Raw genomic sequence first — 23,580 nt, 5'->3', positions numbered from 1 at the left:
AACTTAAAACTATGTTACTCAGAGGGAGCCGTTACTCACAATCTTTTATACTATTAACAGCTCTCCATTTCTCGTAACCAAGTAAGTTGTTATGCAAAAAATTATTTTGAGTAATTACCAATAGTATCCAGTGCCTTTAAAGATCACTACATTTTCCACGTATAACAGGAGTAATGACTGAGGGTATTTATCGGTTGAGCGGTACCAGCAGCGTCATCAGGAAGATCGTAGCTACCTTCATTGAAGACCCTCGTACAGCTCGGCTAGTGGAAGAGTACTCAGTCCACGATGTCACCGGAGCTCTCAAAAAATTCTTCCGGGAGCTTCCTGATCCTCTGCTGACCTCCAAGCTGTATAAGCAATGGACTGAAGTCGTGTGTAAGTTCACCCCTTTACCTTTTCCACCCCTTTGCACATAATAATAATAACAAATTCTTATAAAGCGCATTTCACAACAACCGTATCAATGCGCTTTACATTAGTGGCCAGATTTCATAGAGCTGCTAAGCACAAAAATTTGCTTTAGCATGAAATTTCTTTCTTGACTAAAACAGGATTACCAACCAAATTTCCATTTCTTGCATATTGCCTGTTACTGGTATTCAGCTGTTGTTTGCTTATTTTGAAAATCACATGAAAATTTGGTTGGTAATCCTGTTTTTATAAAGGAAGACTTTTCATGATAAGCAAGTTTCTGTGCTTAGCAGCTCTATGAAATTGGGCCCTGGTCATAGGGCCAATAACACCCCTTAAATGTTTCTCAGCTCCCTTGGGAGGATACAGCCCTGAGCTGCCTGTAAGGCGCTTGTGGCTTTTTCATACACAATATCAACCTCTACCCTCGCAGGTACCCATTTATACCCCTGGGTGAAGAGAAGCAATTATGGTAAAGTATCTTGCTCAAGGACACAAGTGTCACGACCGGTATTCCAACCCACACTCCGGTGACTGCACCAGAACTTGAATTCGATGCTCTTAACCACTCGGACATGACACTCTACTATCAGGGCCTCAGGGTGGCCACTTTGGTGTAGTGGTGTCTTGCCTTGCCTTACACCTCGGGGACCCCGGTTTGAATCCCACTTGGGGCACTACCGTAATTTTCGGATTATAAACCGCGGTTTATATGTTGATTTTGACATTTTTTTGAACTCCTGCGGTTTATTCTCCGGGCGGCTTGTAAGCCGACGTATAAATATTTAAGAGAAAAAACGGCATTTTTTAAAAGAAAGATCGTTTGTAAAATATTCTAATTAATGTTTTTTTTTCTTAAATGAGAACAAAAACCTGCCTGTGTGATGACAAAATCCTGTTGAAAATCCCACCACAATTGTATTCCATGTTTCCTTTGTAAAACGTTTATCAACCGCCCTCAGCTCCCCCTCTCAGCGCAACGCGGGTTAGACTAGACTGGTGCCCGTCTATTTATCCTAGCGATCTCTACATGCTGACGTCAGACATTCAAGCTATACTCGTGTCTCAGCGAAATAGACTCGTCCCCTGTCTATTTATCCCACGATCTTTATATACTGACGTCAGACATCCAGGCTACACCATAGATATAGAATTAAAATAACTAGATCGGCCGCGCGTACATACGCGCCATTGCCTGTGTAGAAAAAGTTTTTGTTCGCCATGGACGCGGTAAAAATTTCATGTTCGAAAGGTGACGCGCGAAAATGAACACGGGAGATAGGCCTTTGACGCGCTAAATGTCACGTGCTGACGGCAAAAAGTCACGTGCTGACGGCAACGCACAGAAAATGTACACGGAAGATAGGCAATGGTGGCCCCCATGCCAGAACCCGCGTATTTACGCGCGGCTGATCTAGTTGTTCTATTCTATATCTATGGGCTACACTCGTGTCAGCCAGCGGTTTCTTCAGCTCAACCACGCACAACGCAACAGCAGAATGGTCAATGGACGTACGCAAAGAACTTACCGCTTCGGGGATCAAACAAAACGTGTTCAACCTGCCCTGATTGTTACTTGTTGAGTCCAGTAACATTGGGAATTTTATTTCCAGGCGGCGCAAATGCAAGGGCGTAGCGCAACCCGTCGGCGAACATCGCTCAATACGGTGCCACCAACATCTGTTGTGCAATCTCGAGATTGAGCAGCGCATTTAACAGATTGCTAGCTTTACGAACTCGCATGTGTGTACATGTGCTTAATGTGCACGCTGCAGGATACATTACTCCACACACACGCGCTACGTCCGTCCGCCCGTCCGTCGTTGCAATATCTGTTGTGGATCCTCGTTGTGGGACTACAATAATAAAAGGGAGGGAGAAACACCGGCCAACCACTTTTCTTTAATTCCCTTATTGAAAGACCCATTTCAACCTTACTTCCCGTCTACTCCGATGTTTAATAAAAGTGAATCCCCTGTCCTTGTGATTACGCAAACAATAAGGTAGCGCATTTTGTTTCATTACCACCGCTATACAATAAAAGTGAGGGAAAACTTTAGCCGTCCCCATTATTATTTCTTTTATATTTTATAAAGAAATTGTGCATGTTTAAAAAATGTTCCTATATACATTGTAAACAGAAAAAACACTCATAGACAATACTCTCGTTTGTGTTGTGGTAGCCCTGAAAAGGACTGTTTGGTTTTGGTTTTGTCTATTTTCTATTTAAACAAAACGGAAGGCAAAGGATTCCTTGGATATAAATCTTCGCACTGTTTCTTTATCACTCACTGCTTCTGCAGACGAATCCTATGTTAAAACGATGGTCCACGCACTGTCTGAAGTTAGTTTTTATTGCAACACGAACTCACTTACCTACAAATAAAGTAGGATTTAACTTTGTCAATTTTTAAAATTGTTATTGGATTTTTTCAGTATCACAATAATAAACGTATTTTCAGTTGTAACTTCATCAATAATTATCCAACACAAACAATTATGTGGTCCCGCAAAGGGGGTGCTGCCAGCTTACAAAAATAATCCTATAATAGATCATTTCAATTACGATCAATAGTGTAAACTTCAATACATTTCAACTTTAATTATGACGCATCTCCCACATCGCCGCAACTATACAAGACTGACTGGAGTGACTGATGTGCCGCCCGCCTGTCACTGCACACCGCCACAAAGAGGACGCAAACAAGCACGGCCCCTATGTGTTCACGCATGCGGTGATTGGCCATTTGATGATTGGCCGTTGTTGATTGGCCGGCGATAGTTCCATTCATGAAATCTTGGCTAGACTTCGGACGGATCGAGTAGAGCGGCTGCCCATTGTACAACGGGGAGCTTGAACGTTTGACCCACGCTTTGAGGCTCGGGGCCCAGTCTAATCAAACGTGAACAACTTTTGTCAACAGAGGGCGATGCGATGCAGGGCAAAGTTCAACTGTTTATCGGCGTGCGTTGTCGGCCGATCTTTGATTCACGGAGAGTTTGTTGCCAAAGAAGTTTTGGTCAACAAATTCTTGAAAAGGGTTGTTGATGGAAAAAAAATATAACTCAGGACTGATAGTGTGAGATAAAAAAATCACCCGTAACGCGGCAGGTTTGCGTACTTTACTTCCGTGTTTTGAGGTTAGTTTTTTCATGTTTTTTTATTTTATTTTGATCGTGGCATATACGCCGACACCTAAATATTTTTTTGTATATTTTTAGGAAGTGCGGTTTATACGCCGCGCAGTTTATAATCCGAAAATTACGGTATGTGGATTGGGTTTTCATTCCCCGCTGAGGGCACTACATGGATTGGGTATTTTAGTCTGTGCCTGACTGTTGGATTTCCCTGAAATAATTCTCTGGGGTTATCCTCCCACATCTTAAACTGAAATGTCTTCATTGTCTTCTCTCTTCTCGTTTGGCCCTAATAGACGCATTGGGAATATATATCCAGATCTACATGTAGATCTAGATGAAATACTCCAAATTTGATATGAATACTTGTTTGTTGTTGTTGTTGTTTGCCCGTACACCGGTGTGATGAGCACTTTGTAATACATGGTGCTGCACAAGTCAGCCACGACACTACTCTGTGTGCAGTCAATCATCATCTAATTCTTGCCTTTCATGTAAGGTTCCATTTTGTGTCCTCCATAACCAAAAAAAGTATAATTGATTTTGTCTTGCAGTGTATAAAGATCATTCAGCTCGGCTGCAGTGGCACCAACATCTTCTTAGCGAACTCCCTCCTGTTAACTATTCCACACTCAAGATGTTAATCGGACATCTCAAAAAGTAAGCACCCCTTGGAACTTTTCATTGTACTTATAAATCATCATTAGCCACTTTTTGAATCTTGTCATTTGGTTTATGGAGCATTTTGTAACGTGTAATGCTTTATTTTGCACTGTGTACTGCTCCAACACTCTTGACTCTAACATTTAACATTAAGGGTTAAAGGCACTGGACACTATTGGTAATTGTCAAAGACCAGTCTTCTCACTTGGCGTATTTCAACATATGCATGAAATAACAAACATGTGAAAATTTGAGCTCAATTGGTTGCGAAATAAATATGAAAGGAAAAACACCCTTGTCACACGAAGTTATGTGGTTAAGATGCTTGAGACCTCAAAATCTACATGTACATGTACTTCTGAGGTCTCGAAATCAAATTTCGGAAAAATTACTTCTTTCTCAAAAACTCTGTTACTTAAGAGGGAGCCATTTCTCACAATATTTTATACTATCGACCTTTCCCCATTACTCATTACCAAGTAAGGTTTTATGCTAATAATTATTTTGAGTAATTAGCAATTGTGTCCACTGCCTTTAAGACAAGTAATTGTTCTACCTCCATTAAGCTAGACCTGCACATTGACTCTTCCAAAAACAATGTGGAACATAGTTCGCTTTCAAAATTACAGATGTAAGGACTTTAATTTGTCTCAAACTACTGCTGAACTGTCCCATTGTTATGTAACAAACTAGACAATGTAGCTGTTTAGTGATACAAACACTCCAAGGGCCACAATCACCCTAGATTTTATATTCGATATAAAAAGTTAAACATTTTAAGTAATTTTTTAGCCGTGACGGGAAGTATTGTGTCAAGGTTTAAAAATCTTTTTTAAATGGATTGTTTATTTCTTATTTCAGTGTTGCCGATAATAGTGAATTCAACAAAATGTATGTACGCAATCTTGCGGCAGTGTTTGGCCCAACACTAATGGCCTCCAGTGATGTAAGTACTGATGCAGTTGTTTGTGTGGATATTACTTACTAGGCCCTTACCTTACTATACAATTTTCAATAGCCTTGCGAAAAAGCTGGTCACCGGTTAGATTGTTTCAATAAGGGAATAAAAGAGTGGTGACTCATTCTTGAACGTTCATTCATAAATACCCCAGACAGTTACTCTACTCCTGTTGGTGGAGAGCACCTCACGTGGGGTGATTAAACCTTTGATAATGACCAGCTGGAGCTGTTTATAACAAGCTGGCTTCTGCGTGTCGGGCGCGCAAGATTAACATGCAGAACGCAATTCATAGCTATAGTAACAGCGCGTAATCTAAGCGCGCGCGCGTGCGTACACACAACCCACGCGCATCAAACAGATTACTCACAAAGGTTTTGAACAAACCTGTGAAAATTTCAGCTCAATTGGTTGTCGAAGTTGTGAGATAATAATAAAAGAAAAAACACCCTTGTTGCACAAAGTTATGTGCTTTCTGATGTTTGATTACGAGACCTCAAAATCTTATTCTGAGGTCTCAAAATCAAACTCATGGAAATTTACTTCTTTCTCGAAAACTACGTCACTTCAGAGGGAGCTGTTTCTCACAATGTTTTATACTTTCATGCTCTCCCCATTACTCGTTACCAAGTATAGGTTTTACGCTAATCATTATTTTAAGTAATTACCAATAGTGTCCACACTGCCTTTAATACTGGAGTGTGTTTTGGCTGTCAGAACCAATCAATTTTAATCACTGGCCAATAACCATTATTTCCTTTCTTTTCTTCTTGATTTTTATCGTAGGTTGGTCTGTTGAAATGAGCACTTAGCTATCCCTAAGGGATATTATGCTTGTTTGTCATGGGGTACTCCTTAAAAAAAAAAATTAAATGCCTGAAACAGTATATGGTAATGACCCTCACCTTTGTATGCATTTCAAACAAGCTAGGTTATAACTTTTTTTCCTCTCTTCATTTTGCTCCACTCCAGTCAACTTATGTGCATGCTGAGCATGAGATTGCAGTCATAGCCGACCTGCTGACGTACTATGCGTGGCTTTTCGGGGTGTCAGATGAAGAGATGGCCAAAGAACGGGAGAAAGAACTGAAATACCAGCAAGGGCTGGAAAAAATCAAGGCTGCACGAGCATCCGAGGTAACCCCATTTATAAATTGTTTACATTTCACTTCTTCTCACCTATTCACTCTTGATTTGCTGAGATGTAGAATAAGGAGCTATTCCAACAGCTTTATTCCACGTACTGCATCTCTTTGGAACTCCTTGCCTGGTGCATGTTTCTCCCCATCCTACAATATAGACTGTTTTTAGAGGAATATCAATTCCTACCTTCAGCTCCCCTGAGTTATTTTCTCTTGTAGCACCATACTGAGAGTGGCTTTAGACTTGTTAGGGGCGAACTTGCATAACAAAATAAATGATTGAATTTATTTTCTACGTGTTCTATTTTGCAAATTGCTTATGTTGAATCTACGTTGAACTTATGTTTTGGAAGTGTGTACGATCTCACGATCCCACGATCTTTGTATACTGACATCCAGGCTACACTCGTGTCAGCCAGCGGTTTCTTCAGCTCAACCACGCACAACGCAACAGCAGAATGGTGAATGGACGTACGCAAAGAACTATGCCGCTTCGGGGGATCAAACAAAACGTGTTCAACCTGCCCTGATTGTTGAGTCCAGTAACATTGGGAATTTTATTTCCAGGCGGCGCAAATGCGAGGGCGTAGCGCAACCCGTCGGCGAACATCGCTCATTACGGTGCCACCAACATCTGTTGTGCAATCTCGAGATTGAGCAGCGCATTTAACAGATTGCTAGCTTTACGAACTCGCATGTGTGTACATGTGCTTAATGTGCACGCTGCAGGATACATTACTCCACACACACGCTACGTCCGTCCGCCCGTCCGTCGTTGCAATATCTGTTGTCGATCCTCGTTGTGGGACTACAATAATAAAAGGGAGGGAGAAACACCGGCCAACCACTTTTCTTTAATTCCCTTATTGAAAGACCCATTTCAACCTTATTTCCCGTCTACTCCAATGTTTAATAAAAGTGAATCCCCTGTCCTTGTGATAACGCAAACAATAAGGTAGCGCATTTTGTTTCATTACCACCGCTATACAATATGTTTTATAAAGGAATTGTGCATGTTTAAAAAATGTTCCTATATAATGTACATTGTAAACAGAAACAACACTCATAGACAATACTCTCGTTTGTGTTGTGGTAGCCCTGAAAAGGACTGTTTGGTTTTGGTTTTGTCTATTTTCTATTTAAACAAAACGGAAGGCAAAGGATTCCTTGGATATAAATCTTCGCACTGTTTCTTTATCACTCACTGCTTCTGCAGACGAATCCTATGTTAAAACGATGGTCCACGCACTGTCTGAAGCTAGTTTTTATTGCAACACGAACTCACTTACCTACAAATAAAGTAGGATTTAACTTTGTCAATTTTTAAAATTGTTATTGGATTTTTTCAGTATCACAACAATAAACGTATTTTCAGTTGTAACTTCATCAATAATTATCCAACACAAACAATTATGTGGTCCCGCAAAGGGGGTGCTGCCAGCTTACAAAAATAATGCTATCCTATAATAGATCATTTCAAATACGATCAATAGTGTAAACTTCAATACATTTCAACTTTAATTACGACGCAACTCCCACATTGCGGCAACTATACAAGACTGACTGGAGTGACTGATGTGCCGCCCGCCTGTCACTGCACATCGCCACAAAGAGGACGCAAACAAGCACGGCCCCTATGTGTTCAGGCATGCGGTGATTGGCCGTTTGATGATTGGCCATTGTTGATTGGCCAGCGATAGTTCCATTCATGAAATCTTGGCTAAACTTCGGACGGATCGAGTAGAGCGGCTGCCCATTGTACAACGGGGAGCTTGAACGTTTGACCCACGCTTTGAGGCTCGGGGCCCAGTCTAATCAAACGTGAACAACTTTTGTCAACAGAGGGCGATGCGATGCAGGGCAAAGTTCAACTGTTTCTCGGCGTGCGTTGTCGGCCGATCTTTGATTCACGGAGAGTTTGTTGCCAAAGAAGTTTTCAAACATATGGTCAACAAATTCTTGAAAAGGGTTGTTGATGGAAAAAAAATATAACTCAGGACTGATAGTGTGAGATAAAAAAATCACCCGTAACGCGGCAGGTTTGCGTACTTTACTTCCGTGTTTTGAGGTTAGTTTTTTCATGTTTTTTTTTTTTTATTTTGATCTCGGTTTATACGCCGCGCGGCATATACGCCGACACCTAAATATTTTTTGTATATTTTGAGGAAGTGCGGTTTATACGCCGCGCGGTTTATAATCCGAAAATTACGGTAAATCTTTTACAGAAGTGTCAACGCAGTAACTTTATATTAAATATTTTAATGAAACTGTTTTAGTGATCTGTCATGGTAATCATAATAACTGTGTATTAATCATTTTGATGACTGTGCAAATATTTTCTATTGTTTTTTTTTCTTTCTTTCTCTGAATTTACCATATTGATGACTTTGCAATTAATTTCTATTGTTTTAATCTATGTTTATCATATTGTTGACTTGGCAATTTTCTATTGTTTTTACTATATTTTTATCATGTTATTTACTATGCAGTTATTTTCTTTTGTTTGACTCTGAATTTATCATATTGTTGACTGTGCAGATATTTTCTAAAAAATTTTGTTATTCTTATAGCTTGTGATTTGTATGATGTGTATGGAGACTTTTAATGTGCATTTTACACATGCATTTGTTCTTGTACTTCTTGACTCACTCTATTGCAAGATTTCTTGCTCGTAACTATTCCAGTTTTATGTGTGAAATGGTACATGTTGCTTTTGTACCTGTGCTTGTATAACTGTGATTCTTTCCCAAGTGTTTTTGAGGCGTTGGAAGTGGCCAAACTAGTTTCCTTGGCGTTGACTCAGGAGAACGTTGTATTTCTCATTCTGGTTCATTGTATTACAAAAATTTGTTTCTCGTAACTATTCCAGTTTCATGTGTGAAATTTTATATGTATTTTTGCCAGTGCTTATTACTGTGATTCTTTCCTGAATGTTTTATTTTGCAAAGAGCCTTAGAAGCATTGTTTTGTTTTAAATGATTTTCAGCGCTGTAGGCCTATATATGCTGTATTATAATAATGAGGAGCAATGATGAGCAATTTGATACTTTATATATTTGGTTTGTGGTAACACCATGTGTGTATCTACTTGCCAGGTAGAGTTTGTTCTTAGAGAACTGTCTTGCTTTATTCTACTGTCAAGTAATAGATGTTCTGGGGTTCGGAAGACTTCACAGTTTAAAAAAACAAACTGTCCTGCTTTAAAAAAAAAACTATTACCCGGGCGGATGGTATAGAAAATAGGCTGGGACTACTACTTTAGCTTATAGGATCGTGATTAACTGTACTACCGCAGAGTCAGTTCTTAAATCTGTCTCAATGTTTCGACTACCTTGCTCTAGTCATCCTCTCTAGTCAATTACTTTAATTTGATACTTATTTTACACTGACATATTTGTACAAATATTTTGTGTGCAGATTTAATATTATTACTTTTTAATACTATTGGTTTATTTCATATAAGTATTATTTTTTTTTGAATGTACAGTACACAATAGGTTCAATTACAATATACAGTAATTATTAAAGAGGTAGTCAAGGTTATACAAAACAAAGTCAAGTAAACTACATAGGCCTAACTTGTTATTACTATATCTCAAATATAGTTTGTTTATGTATTAATATTATTTTGGGTATTTTGATTTCGCAGGCGTTTGCTGATGAGCAGTTGATCATGGTGGAGATTTTCATGGGCAAGAGAGAACCAGCAAATACAAACAGCATCAATATTAAGGTAATAAAAGTTGCCAACAAATACATGTAGGTTACGGCACTGGACACCTTTGATAATTGTCAGAGACCGTATTGAATAACCCCTTATGCTGCTATGAAAGTCGCCATCTTGTAGGTCAAACCGTATGTGCATCTAAACGTGTACATCAAAGAAACACCCAGCACCCAGAATTCCCAGTTTGGATTTCTATGGCACAAGCACGCACACACACACGCACACAGACGCCATCTTGTAGGGCAAATATTTGAACGGTGACGTCATATTCAATACGGTCTTTTCTCACTTGGTGTATCCCAACATATGCATCAAATAACTATTCTGTCAAAATTTAGACTCAATTGGTCATCGATTTTACAAGAGAAGCAAACAATGGAGAGCTTTTGATAGATTAAAACATTGTGAGAAATAGCTTTGAAAGAAAAAACACCCTTGTTGCACAAATTTGTGTGCTTTCAGATGCCTTATAAAAGGCTTCAGGCCCGAAGTCTTTTAATATTTGAGTGAGAAATTACCTCTTTCTCTAAAACTATGTTACTTCACAGGGAGCCATTTCTCACAATGTTTTACACTATCAAAAGCTCTCCATTGCTCGCTACCAAATGCTTAAAACTATTTTGAGTAATTACCAATAGTGTCCAGTGCCTTCAGCAGAGTCTTTCTCGCGGGTCTGCTAGGGCCGAATCGTCCAGCCATTACTTCTTTTTGTGTAATTATATTGGTTGGTAAGAAGTTTGCAATAGCTAATTCTATTTTCTGTTCCCTGAAGTAAGTTGTTAAAATGTTTTTCAATTGTTCCCACAGATGTCAATGGATCACACAGCAGAAGAGATTGTCAGGATAGCATTGGAGCAACAGAAACAGATTGATGATGGCAGTTGGGCAATGTTTGAGGTCATCGCTAAGGGAGAATTACGTAAATACTTTAAGTTACTATTATTATCATTGATATAATAATTTTTGTGCTATTTCATTTTATCAGCATGCAAACAAAATATGACATTTTATTTGCCTCGTTAAAGGAACATTACAGAATTGGTTTTGCTAACAAAACAGTTACTGGCGGTAGCACGTTATGTAATCCACCATATACATAAACCTGTAGAAGTTTGAGATAGATCGACCATCTGGATCAAAAGAAAATTGTGAAAAACCAATTACACATTTTGCATGACATCAATGCAAAAACAAAAATGAAAAAAACGCTCCCTGAGCGGTAAACTCCAAACGGCAAATAAGAATATTTATATCACATCAAATATGACATTTCAGACAGAAATATTTCAAGGGATCATTTGACCATATAAGTTTGATGTAAATCTGTGATCTTCACGGTTTTTGTTTCTTGCCAATTCTGTAACGTTCCCTATAACTCCTCAAGTCATCTATGTCCTTTCCTTTGTGCCGATAACTCCTCGATTATTGCTACGTTACATAGCGTTAGATCACAAGGGTCTTTCACACTATCCTTGCCGTTCCAAAAGGTGGCACCTTCTGTAGCAGATGTACCCTCACACTTGTGCCTATCTGGCCCAATTTCATGGCTCTGCTTACCGTAAGCAAAGAATCAGGGTTTGCGGAAGCAGGGGAATGCCCTTATCAACATATTTCACAGGGTAGCAGGAATTATTGACTTGTGCGTACTCCAGGTTACTTGGCATTCTATGCTTGCACAGCTAGCGCATAAGTTTGGCGCTTGCTGTGCAAGCAAGAATGGTGATCGAAAGCGCAGAATTCAGCGGGAAGCAGATGAGCCAATGGACAACTACTGGATTAAAACTAACACCTTTGGTTGCATCAGAAAGCGCAGAATTCCGTGGTAAGCGTGAGACCCATTATTGGGTCCAGCTGGTATTTTGCAGCACAAAGAATACACATTCCAATCACAGTTATATTGTTATGTTTCAGAGCGTTTGATCCACGGATATGAGACAGTCTTACCACAGATTCTAGCCTGGAATCAAACGATGGCAGCAGACAACTACATCTGTATCAAACACAACTCACTCGTGGAAAAGATCAAACCGGTAAATGGATTACCAAATTGCTAGACCATGTTACTTGTGACATCACATGTTTACAGTAGAGCCCATAGAGCTATATATATTGACTAGAGCGCTAACACCCCGTTATACATGCACAAAAGTTATGAAGCCGTGTGGCGCATCCATGTTTATGTACAAACCAATACAAAAGCTTGAAATTTTGTACGGCAATTGTACGGCTATTTGCATGATAGTGCGTTTGTTCTTTTCTATGTTTCATCGAACCAAAAAATGCAGCAAATGTGAACACACAATCTGCTGATGAGCGTACAAACTGCGAGCGTTATGTGCGTCATGTTTAAAAGGCGCGTATACTTTTTTTTAAGTACCTCAATCAAGTCAAACTTACGGTTTTCGTAGCGCGGACAGACGCGAATGGAAAGTTGCGTACGTAAGCGCACACGCCGACTGTAAAAAAAAAACGCGCCAATGTGAATTAAAATCATTCCGTAGTCACGCAACACATCAAACATGTCTGCGCCCAGGGTGGCTTTAAAACGCAGAGCAAGTTAGCGCTCTAGTCAATATATATAGCTCTATGGTAGAGCCACAGAGCCTGGGCTTTTAGAGTTGTGTACCAGGGTTTGCCCATCTGGAGGTTGCTATACAAAAGCTTGCCCTGAACCATTTGACATAGCAACTGTTTCTATAGACGATGTGACCTGTGACATCACATGTTTACAAAAGAGCCTGGACTTCCTGCTGGCATGATTTGTACACAGCTCAATGGAAGAAAACAAAATCTTATATTATATGTAGATTGCACTGTCTTATTCTAAACAACTTTTGATGTGATGAAAGGGGGCCATCTAAAAACTTAGCCAGCTTTTACTTTCATAACTATTGGTTTTATGCGGGAATTATGACACAAAATGTCAACTTTCCCTTACAACCAGTGTAGTATCTTGCCTGCCAGAATACTCAAAGAATGTACAAGGTCACACTTAATGTAAACAAGGTTCACATGGTCTATAGTCTGAGGAGTTAGGACTAGGCAAATAATTGTACAAGACTTAAAATTTAACCCACAAATGGCTTATTTAGTATTAAAATGTGACACGCTTAATTTTTTCTGTCCTCAGTATATGGATCAGGCCACCCTGTCGGATCTTGTGAAATTCAGCGAGAGCAAAAAGAGCTTTAAAAAGTACACGTTTGGACTTGAGCACAACATGGTGACCTGCTACAAGGAAAAGGTAGGTTGAGCTGCTGAGAGGTAGAGGCCTGGAATTACATGCAGGTCATGGCCTCCATTGCCCCTGGGCCCAATTTCATAGAGCTGCTAAGCACACAAATTTGCTTAGCATGACATTTTTTTCTTGATTAAAATAGGATTTCCAACCAAATTTCTATTTGTTGCATATTGGTTGTTTACAAAGGAAAGACAGCAAATGTTCTCATAACAAGCTCCCAGATTTGTCTTGTTCTCTTTCGAGTTTGCATTTACTGTGAATCGTAAAACCTCAGCAGTGAGCCACGACTTATAATCTGCCATGATACTTGGAATCTCAAAATGCTCACTTATTATATGCGGGGCCAGCGGAGTGTGGTGCCATTGTGTCATAGACAATAGACCTTATACATTGACTTCTCTGAACCCAGCCACCATCTTATAAGAAATTTGATGATGAAACAAAGATGCACAGGATTGTCCATTGAACAACCTCGTTTTGACCTCGAGGCGAGGACGCCCTACATTTACTTAAGCATAAGGTTTTAAATATAACGCTCGAGTAGTGTCTTACTATTATTATTTTAAACAGAGTGTCATCGCCGAGTGGTTAAGAGCTTCGAATTCAAGTTCTGGTGGTTAAGTCCCCGGAGTGTGGGTTCGAACCCCGGTTGTTACACTTGTGTCCTTGACCAAGAACATTTACTTTAATTTCTTCTCTTTACCCGGGGGTATATAATGGTACCTGCGAGGGTAGAGGTTGATATTGTGTTGAAAAAACCTTTGGTTGCTACGCCAGCTCGGGGCTGTATACTCCCCAGGGAGCTGAGAAAGATTATAGGGATGTTATTGGCCCAATGACCAGGGCACTAATGTAAAGCGCATCGATATGGTTATTGTGAAATGCGCTATATGAGAATTTATAATTAATATTATTGTTATCATTATTATTAAACAGAGTTCAACAGTCTCCTATGTGTGGAAAGTTGCTGATATGAAGATATACACAGGAGTAGAGAGGAAGAGATCTCCTCCAACTCAGTAAGTTATTCCAGGCTTTCTTTTATTATTTCTCAAATATTCTGAATGATATTCTTCTTCCAAGTAAAGTGCAGACTTCATGGTATGAATATAATGCACTGATACTATGTGATTAATCTTCTGATAATTTTGCATTGAGGATAAAGAAAGTAATTTGTTTTACCCTTCACACTGATGTGTATTAAGCACTGTGTATTCAGTACTTTTCCTAGTTCTGTGAAAAAAAAAAAAAAAAAAAAAAAGCTGCACAGGCAAATCACTCATTTGGGGTTCAAACCTTTGCATTGCTGCAGCAGATGTCTTACCACTAGTCCACCAAGATTGCCCGGTAGCTAGAGTCAGTTAAAATCCTAATTGTTGGCAGCATGTACTAGAGCGATTTATTATCTTTGCATCAATATCAAACAGCAACAATTTTGGCTTACCTCAGAATTCTGCAAAGTGTGTACTTCCTAAGATCTTGAGCGGATATTTAAACCTTTTTTGTCATTATACATGTAGACTCTTATTGAATGTGTTGTTGTTTCTTTGCAGATGGGGTATATCGTTCACGGTCAACAATGAAGAGGGATTGAAGTGAGTATTGTGTAAGCTTCACCTTTTGGGGTATTTTATCTGGCACACCTTGGGCGTTAAAGGCAGTGGACACTATTGGTAATTACTCAAAATATCTATTGACATAAAACCTTTCTTGGTGACAAGTAATGGGGAAAGGTTGATGGTATAAAACATTGTGAGAAACGGCTCCCTCTAAAGTGCCATAGTTTTCGAGAAAGAAGTAATTTTCCACAAATTTGATTTCGAGACCTCAGATTTAGAACTTGAGGTCTCAAAATCAACCATCTAAACGCACACATCTTCGTGTGACAAGGGTTATTTTTCTTTCATTATTTTCTCGCAACTTCGATGACCGATTGAGCTCAAATTTTCACAGGTTTGTTAATTTATGCATATGTTGAGATACACCAACTGTTAAGGCAGGTCTTTGAAAATTACCAATAGTGTCCACTGCCTTTAAGGTTTCAACATTTTCATGGTCATGAAAAGAGTGCACGGAATGGAGGGGGTGTGAAGGGTGGGGGGGGTCATCACTAAAGATGCATGATGATGACGCATACCCGTTAAGATCTCTCTCCTGCCGCTTCCCAGGTTGTAAACTTGTGTCTGATCCCTGTCTACTGAGCCTGAGCGACTTGTCAAATTTACCACTTGGCGCCTCGAATAGACGCCACCTGGACAATAGTCGCTACTAATTTTTTAAATTCCAAGATGCATTGCAGCATACTTTTTACCAGAGGCATATTATAGTAAAATTCACGCTGAAAGGATTAAAGGATTGTGTCACTGACATGTTATTAATGTCAAACATTTGCTTAAACTTAATTCTACTGTACTTTTAAAGGACTTTCGTGTAAAGTTAAAATTCTTCAGTAGTTTTATAAAGTAACCTTTTGATGGTATCCTCCTGTCATTGCTTGTATTTTACATATTGCTGTACTGTTTGGCTAACTTTTATTTCTTCAGTATAGTTTTATTTCTACTATGTATTTTTCTAACTTCTTACTTTTATTTGTACATGTATGAAGCGCCTTAGGCGCCTTTTTAGGTGGCTTCTGTGCTATATAGGATCTTTTATTTTTATTCTGTCATGATTTGCACAGTTTAGTCATTAATGTAAATGACTTATCATTTTAGAGCAATGTGTTTGGACAGTGAAGGTTCGTACCACTTCTGGTTGGCCGGACTTCTCAAATCAAAGGTGAGGCTATTACTAATCTACAGTCATAGTTCCCGTAACGGTAACTTACAAACGTTACTATAGTTAATCTCCCCCAATAAGCACCAGTAGGTTTAGGTTTAAGAAGTTCCCCTTGCTTTGTTTTCATATACTCATGTGCATGACAATTACAGGCGGGCTGTTGCATGAGAAACTCATATCCTTCACGAGCACCTACAAATAGTGTATTCAAATTGATCTGATATCTAATAAATTAATGCTTGATTGAGAAAGACAAGATCTCTCACTCCTCTTGACAGCTGGTAAGTCCAACGGTTCTTTAGTCTGACAATTTTAGATTTATATATTTTTGGTTTGCGGTAATAATAATGATAATAATAATAATAATAGTAATAATTGTTGCTTCTTATATAGCGCACATGTCTGTCACCCAGTGACGCTCCTGGCGCTGTAACATACAGTACTTCCTGCCAGATGTGGGACTACATTTTGAATTATGGGACCTAATTCTGATAGCACCATGTAATGCTTTACAAGGTGCTGTGGCGCAATTTGCTGCCGATTGGACCAAATTATTTAACACCTTATAAGGGTTTACAAGGTGCACAGCCAGGAACACCGGGGCGAACCCCTTCTCTTTTCAATAAGTGCACTGGTTTCTTTTACATGCGTTACACAACACATGGGACCAACGGCTTAACGTCCCATTTGAAGGACGAAGCAATGGTTAAGTGTCTTGCTTAAGGACACGAGTGTCCTGGCTGGGGATTCAAACCCACCCTCTGCTGATCAGAAACACCAGAGTTTGAATTTGGTGCTCTTAACCACTTGGCCACGACACTTCCACCATGTGTGTATCTACTTTCCAGGTAGAGTTTGTTCTGGCAAGTTGTTACACACATGGTGTAATACCGCAAACCAAATATACATCGATAACTCACCCATTTCACTACAGATTTGTTTCTGCACAAGTATGCACAAAAAAAACACATCACAGCTGGGCACTAAGATTGTATTTAAGAGCATTTAATCTTCTTGGGGCCTTAAGGAAGGCGGACCCTAAAGCTGGTGCCCTCGGGGGTGCCAGGATGAAGGTGCACTGGACTTGCCTCCACACCATCTCAGGACTTCATGATAATATTCTTGACCAAATAGCATTTGCTAATCACAAAGCCAGGCATTATCCAAGTCTTAAACAGTTTGTTGTTGAAATACCATGGAGAATATTCAAGCATTCGGGTGGTTCTCTAACTAAAGGAGTGTAGGTTCGAATCCCAGTTGTGTCCTTTAGCAAGACACTTAACAATATTATTGCTTCTCCTAACCCTGGTATATACCGTAAAACGAAAACCAGTGATTGTCGATGGTGTAAAGCACCTTGATCTAAGTAGGATTTGAACTTTGCATAGACTTTTTCGCAAATACCCATTGCGCAAGAGCTAACTGTTGAATGTGGTGAATGCTGGTCTCGCTAGCGATCAAACTTGATTGCTAGCCAGACCAGCAAGCACCTCATATTACCCCTAACGTTTGCATACAGACCACTTACGATAATGTCTATGTTGAAAGTATAACTAAGAGGAATTGTGGTAACACCTTGTTAATATCGCTTGGAGCGGTTCTAAAAGAAAAAACATATGGTAGGTATTTCTGCTGCCACAGATTGCCTCAAAGTCTGTATTAAAATGAATGAGTTGTATATTTTCATCTCACAGCTTGGCACCCCCCCAAAAATCACCGTGTATTTTTGCTTCTTCACTCCACTCTAACCTCCCCCTCCCTCTCTCTCTCTCTCTGTCTTCTTATACACCATCTATCTTCCATTTGACGTGCTCTGTCTTTGCTGTTTTTATCTTGGGCTGTGTGTGCGTAGAAGGAAGCTAGCAGTAACTTGGGAAATGCTGTATGTATATATTTAAAGCTTTATCTCCAGAGCTACATGCTCTGGAAAGTTTAATGGTTGAATTGTGTTGTAAGCCTATGGGTGACTAGTGAAATGTACCACTCGACTAGCCGCACCTCAAATACTCGCGACTAATTCTTAATTCCCAGTAGTCACAACTACTTTTGCGGTAGTCACAACTATTTTTGTTTTACTTGTGGCCGCACTAGTCGCCCAAGCCTTAGTGTGGAGGAATGACGCTGATATACAGAGTTAACACAGTTTTTAAAAAGCCTGAAAGCATAATGGACATTAAGAGACTAACATTTAGAGAAGAGCTGTGCACTATAATCTGGATAAGTATTAACCAGCCAAAAATTGTGAAAGTTTCTTGTCATATTTAACATCCTTAACCTTCTGCTTAATAAGCGTGACCAATTATTAATTTTAATCTAATTTGTGTGCATGGTTAGTGTCCTCCACATTTTTCTAACGAGACTCAACTAAACTCTCTCTGCATTTTCATCATTTGCTGAAAAATATAATTTAAATGTTCGGCCTTGTCCTACAAAGCTGGGTTAACTGGTACCCAGCAGCACAGAAGGTCCACTTACCCCAGCTTCCCATGCTGTAAGTGACATCGACCAAGGGTCTGCTAGTTTAGCTTACTGGAGGTCTATACATGATTAAGGCTACAGCTAGCCAATGTTATAGTAAAATATTTCAAAATGGGGCACTTCGGAAGTTTTATTGAATGGCAGATGAAACAGCTGCCTAAAATCTCAAAAGGGTTCCATAGGACACCCAGAAACCCACTCTGGCTGTTACCATTAGTGGCCAACAACTGTGGAAAGCACCAGACTTGGCTTGATAAAGCTACTATCATAGCTCGTCTAGCCTCGTCCAGGACGGTTGTACTAAAAACTGTTTTGCACTTTGTGACTGTAGAGGCTAAGTCACACTACAGCGATAACGAAAACGATAACGGTAACGATGCAAATGAACGCATTCTATTGGTAGAATTGCTCTAGCAGAATACGCCCGCGCTTACATGTATTCAACCAATCGAGGACATACATTTTTAACGTTCTTGTTTTTGTTGTATCGAGGTCTGTGTGACGGGGCCTTAACTCCTTGCCATGGTAGTAAAGCCTCCCTAGGCTATGGATCACTGGGCCAAAATTCACAGTCATGCACACTAATGGTTTTAAAAAATACAAGAACCTTTACTTCATACTGCTTGACATACAGCTCATGCAAGTTATATTTCTGCTGGCTGCGTGGCTAGTGTGTGGCAGAGTTGTGTATAAGACATAAAGCTACTGAAAATGGCTTGTTGTCACAAGGTGTGGCAACCCTCTCAAGACACAGCTGTAATGTGTAGATGAGTTCAAATCCCAATCACGACACTTGAGCAAGACACCCGACTATATTTGCCTCTCTCCACCCAGGGGTAGATGGGTACTTGTGAGGGCAGAGTTGGTGCTTGTGATTGGTACAGCTTGGTGCGCTATATTTGAGATGGTTTGAGGAATGAAATAAATGGTACAGTAGGCAGGGGTTATAATGTTCAAGCACCACGATTGTCACTGCATGACGAGGACAAGGCTCATAATAGCACATCTTACTGGTTGCAATATGGCATCATCCTTTGTACACTTTCTTGATCTTGACGCAAGATTCACACTGGTAACCACAAACACATTCTTTCTTGCATCCCATATCTTCCCTGTTCTTTCTGGCTGCTCGATATTTACAGGTAGTTGACCCTTCGTCAGTGACATACTCATCGCATGCATTATCCTTCAGATCAGTAAGTATCAGCCCCTCATAATTGATTATCACCCTTTCAATATTGATTATCAGCCCCTCAAAATTGATTATCATCCCCTCAATATCAATTATCAGCCCCTAAATATTGATTATCAGCCCTTCTAAATAGATTATCAGCCCGTCCATATCAAATCATCAGCCCCTCAATATTGATAATTATCCCCTCAATATCAATTATCAGCCCCTAAATATTGATTATCAGCCCGTCAATATCAATCATCAGCCCCTCAATATTGATTATCAGCCCCTCAATATTGATAATCAGCCCCTCAATATTGATAATCAGCCCCTCAATGTTGATAATCAGCCCCTCAATGTTGACTATCATCCCCTTAATATTGATTACCAGCCCTTCACTATCAATTATCAGCCCCTCAATATTGATTATCAGCCCCTCAGTACTGATTATCAGCCCCTCATCATTGATTATAAGCCCCTCCATATTGAATATCAGCCCTTTAATATTTAAAAGTTGCCACTTCAAAAAAACAACGTACTTTGTTTTTTTTATTTAAAGAATCGACTTTAAAATGGTAAGAAATGTTAATCTGGTAAATTCTCCTACTATTATTGATTAAATTGTCATTTCTATGTATGTCACTGCATGATTTCTTTGCATGTCCATCAAAAACAAAATTCTCTTCAAATTGCAGAAAGTTGAGCCCAGAATAATTGTTCATGCAGTTATACTTGCAAGTCTTGTGACGTTCGACCAATATACTGTGATAACCATCTTCTCATTTTCTTTGCAGCATTCCTTATTTAAAGAGAACAAATCTTGTGTCATTGAAATTTACTTTCATCGTCCAGTTTTTTATTTAACACACAAAAAATGAAATCACTTAAACATTTGATGGATCATGTTGTAGTGTAAACAGTGTGCATTAGTAGTGTTGTAAGCCGGACTTGAAAGTCCTAGTCCAAGGATTGGTTTCTCTGGTGTATTGGTACTGACAAACCATTGATAAATGTTGAAATTAATCAGTTTTTCAATATTTTATAATAGCTTATTAATGTAAATGTGTAAGATCATTTGCGTCCTTGTTTTGCTTTCAATCTGTTAATACTAGATCATAAGTATTAATAGCTTGCATTTATATAGCGCTTTATAAAGGGTTTTTGCTGGGGGTTGTATTTATAGTTGCTTCATCCAGTTAAATCATTCTTAAAGGCAGTGGACACTATTGGTAATTACTCAAAATAAGTGTTAGCACAAAACCTTTTTTGGTACTGAGTAATGGGGAGAGGTTGATGGTATAAAACATTGTGAGAAACGGCTCCCTCTGAAGTGCCATAGTTTTCGAGAAAGAAGTAATTGTCCACGAATTTGATTTTGAGACCTCAAATTTAGAACTTGAGGTCTCGAAATCAACCATCTAAACGCATACAACTTCGTGTGACGATTTTTTTTTCTTTCATTATTATCTCACAAGTTCGATGAATGATTGAGCTCAAATTTTCACAGGTTTGTTATTTTATGCATATGTTGAGATACACCAACTGTGAAGGCTAGTCTTTGACAATTACCAACAGTGTCCACTCCCTTTAACAAGCTCCACTAAATCTGATAATATTTTGCAGGGGTGTCATTTATGGCATATACATATTGCATTATAAATGTACACTTTTTATAACGATATCTTTGTTTATATTATTGTTATTATTATATATATATTATTATTATATTATTAGTATTTGTATTGTTATTATTATATATTTATCTCAGATATGCTCAGTCAAGAGAATTTGCAAAGTTTATGTTGTTAATACTATAAAAAAAAATATAAATAGTGGCCTGACGTTTCAACCCGAGCAGAGTCTTTCTCGAAGGCTAAACCCTTGTTAATATTAGTGTCCAACATTAACTACTTGTTGAAGGTGTTACGTAGTTGTCGTTGTCAGTGTAAGCTGATAATAAATTTTCAAGTTGTACTAACCCAACACACTTGTTTCTTTTTCCCGATAGGAACATGAGAGTTTTTCGAGTCGCCAATCTCGTCAACTGAACAGTGTCGTCGGGAAAATGAGCTTCTGGAGAAAGTCCAGAATGTCTTCAGTGGACGATTTATAAGAAATGTTTTCTACGAGCAGTTTTGCTTTCGGAGGGCGCCATAAAACACAAAACTCTGACACAACACGAAGTGATATTTAGAGTGGAGGTACAGTCTGGTGTATAAGAAATGTTTCTTCAACTCTTTAAGCAGTTTTGCTCCGGAGGCTGCCATAGCATAAAACTCTTATGCAACACGCAGCAGCAGACTTATGAAATGCCATTCAAATGTCTGTGTGTGTTTAGTGCTAGTCTTGTCAACATGCCACTTTTTGCGAGCGTACTGGGGACCTCTGAGGAGCTGGTCGCATTCGGTTCTGCGCTAACAGGACCCCCTCATGGCTTCCTAGTTTTCTGTCCCATCAAAGCTGGGGCGGATTGTGCGGCGAGTGGTTTAACAGAGTCCCTGTGGTCATGGTTAGGTGGTTCTGATGGAAGGGCACTGTAAACAATGAACAGGTTAACTCTTTAGATGGATTCGTGCCCAATGCTCTAATCAAAGACCTGTTCCTGTCACACGCCAGCCAAAAATTTAACAATCGGATTATACTGCATTGACATGAGGCCTTCCATCTCTGCTCGGGATGCCGTCTGTTCAACCGGGCATGCGTACTGGGCATGCGTCAATGTTCAACCGGGCATGCGTCAATGATTAATTAATGAATTTTTAGACTATCTGATTGCGCTTCAGAGACACAACTGTAACAAAAAGTCGCTAAAATTTGAACATTTGTCTTCAAAGTTTGTGCTAAGTAAAACTAAGCAGGATTCTATTCTCAGATTACACATGTGACACAGAATTTTGGCTGGTAACTTAAATCTGCTAAGCAACAATGTGCTTAGGTACTGTTTGTGTTTAAGCAGATCTGTTTTGGCCTTGAACATGTATAAGTATATATGTATATAAAATGTATCTTGCTACTGCAACCGTGTAAATAATCATCCTGCAATATCTAAATAGAGATTTTTCTTTGACAAAGTAATGATGTACATTGGCTTCAGACCCCATGCACTGGCGTCATTTGCAGCTACTCTCTGCCCAATGGTTGCTTTTTAGGGAGTTAAATTGCTTATCGCCTAAAATTTGGCGTGCAAAGTAGGGCCATGTCTGAACTGACACTGAGCAGTTTGGGTGGGCAGTTGACTCGTTCCCCCGCTTGATCGAACGCCTATGACTCCGAAACTAGCAACATTTCTTTACAATTCAAAGCTATACACATATTTCAAGATTGTTTTCAAGTTGGCTTAAAGGCAGTGGACACTATTGGTAATTGTCAAAGACTAGCCTTCACAGTTGGTGTATCTCAACATATGCATAAAATAACTAAACTGTGAAAATTTGAGCTCAATCGGTCATCGAAGTTGCGAGATAATAATGAAAGAAAAAAACTCGCAGTTGTGTGCGTTTAGATGGTTGATTTCGAGACCTCAAGTTCTAAATCTGAAGTCTCGAAATCAAATTCATGGAAAATTACTTCTTTGTCAAAAACTATGGCACTTTAGAGGGAGCCGTTTCTCACAATGTTTTATACGATCAACCTCTCCCTATTACTCATCACCAAGAAAGGTTTATGCTAATAATTATTTTGAGTAATTACCAATAGTGTCCACTGCCTTTAAAGAGCACCACATTCAAAACTCACGCACAATCAATTTGTATATGGCTTAAAACGAATGTTAGATTGTCTTTAATTTAGATTGGTCTATGTTAGTTTTATCTCTGAGAATATTTAAGAGAAATTTCTGAAACTTTTATGAGACAGGTTGTTTAAGCA

At 39.2% G+C, this 23,580-nt stretch overlaps 1 protein-coding gene across 6 annotated transcripts in view; it reads left to right on the top strand.

The window, feature by feature from the left end:
• The window catches only part of LOC117293284 (arf-GAP with Rho-GAP domain, ANK repeat and PH domain-containing protein 1-like), a 74,648-nt gene extending 51,527 nt beyond the window's left edge, over nt 1-23,121 (top strand). For 3 of the 6 annotated variants that reach the window (XM_033775524.1, XM_033775520.1, XM_033775521.1), the window contains 14 exons: nt 169-378; nt 4,107-4,212; nt 5,077-5,161; nt 6,146-6,310; nt 9,965-10,048; nt 10,850-10,961; nt 11,954-12,072; nt 13,173-13,286; nt 14,220-14,302; nt 14,837-14,878; nt 15,998-16,061; nt 17,914-17,943; nt 19,682-19,735; nt 21,722-23,121. In XM_033775524.1, the coding sequence (XP_033631415.1) occupies nt 169-378; nt 4,107-4,212; nt 5,077-5,161; nt 6,146-6,310; nt 9,965-10,048; nt 10,850-10,961; nt 11,954-12,072; nt 13,173-13,286; nt 14,220-14,302; nt 14,837-14,878; nt 15,998-16,061; nt 17,914-17,943; nt 19,682-19,735; nt 21,722-21,826 (1,373 nt within the window). In that variant the 3' untranslated portion in view covers nt 21,827-23,121. The remainder of the gene's footprint in view (nt 1-168; nt 379-4,106; nt 4,213-5,076; nt 5,162-6,145; nt 6,311-9,964; nt 10,049-10,849; nt 10,962-11,953; nt 12,073-13,172; nt 13,287-14,219; nt 14,303-14,836; nt 14,879-15,997; nt 16,062-17,913; nt 17,944-19,681; nt 19,736-21,721) is intronic. The other 3 variants (XM_033775522.1, XM_033775523.1, XM_033775525.1) reach the window with 3 other exon arrangements.
• Nucleotides 23,122-23,580: the final 459 nt, after the last annotated feature.

Source organism: Asterias rubens, chromosome 8 (assembly GCF_902459465.1).
Source record: "Asterias rubens chromosome 8, eAstRub1.3, whole genome shotgun sequence".
NCBI lineage: Eukaryota > Metazoa > Echinodermata > Asteroidea > Forcipulatida > Asteriidae > Asterias > Asterias rubens.
The sequence above is the reverse complement of the archived record's forward strand: the minus strand, read 5'-3'. Positions and strand labels throughout refer to the sequence as shown.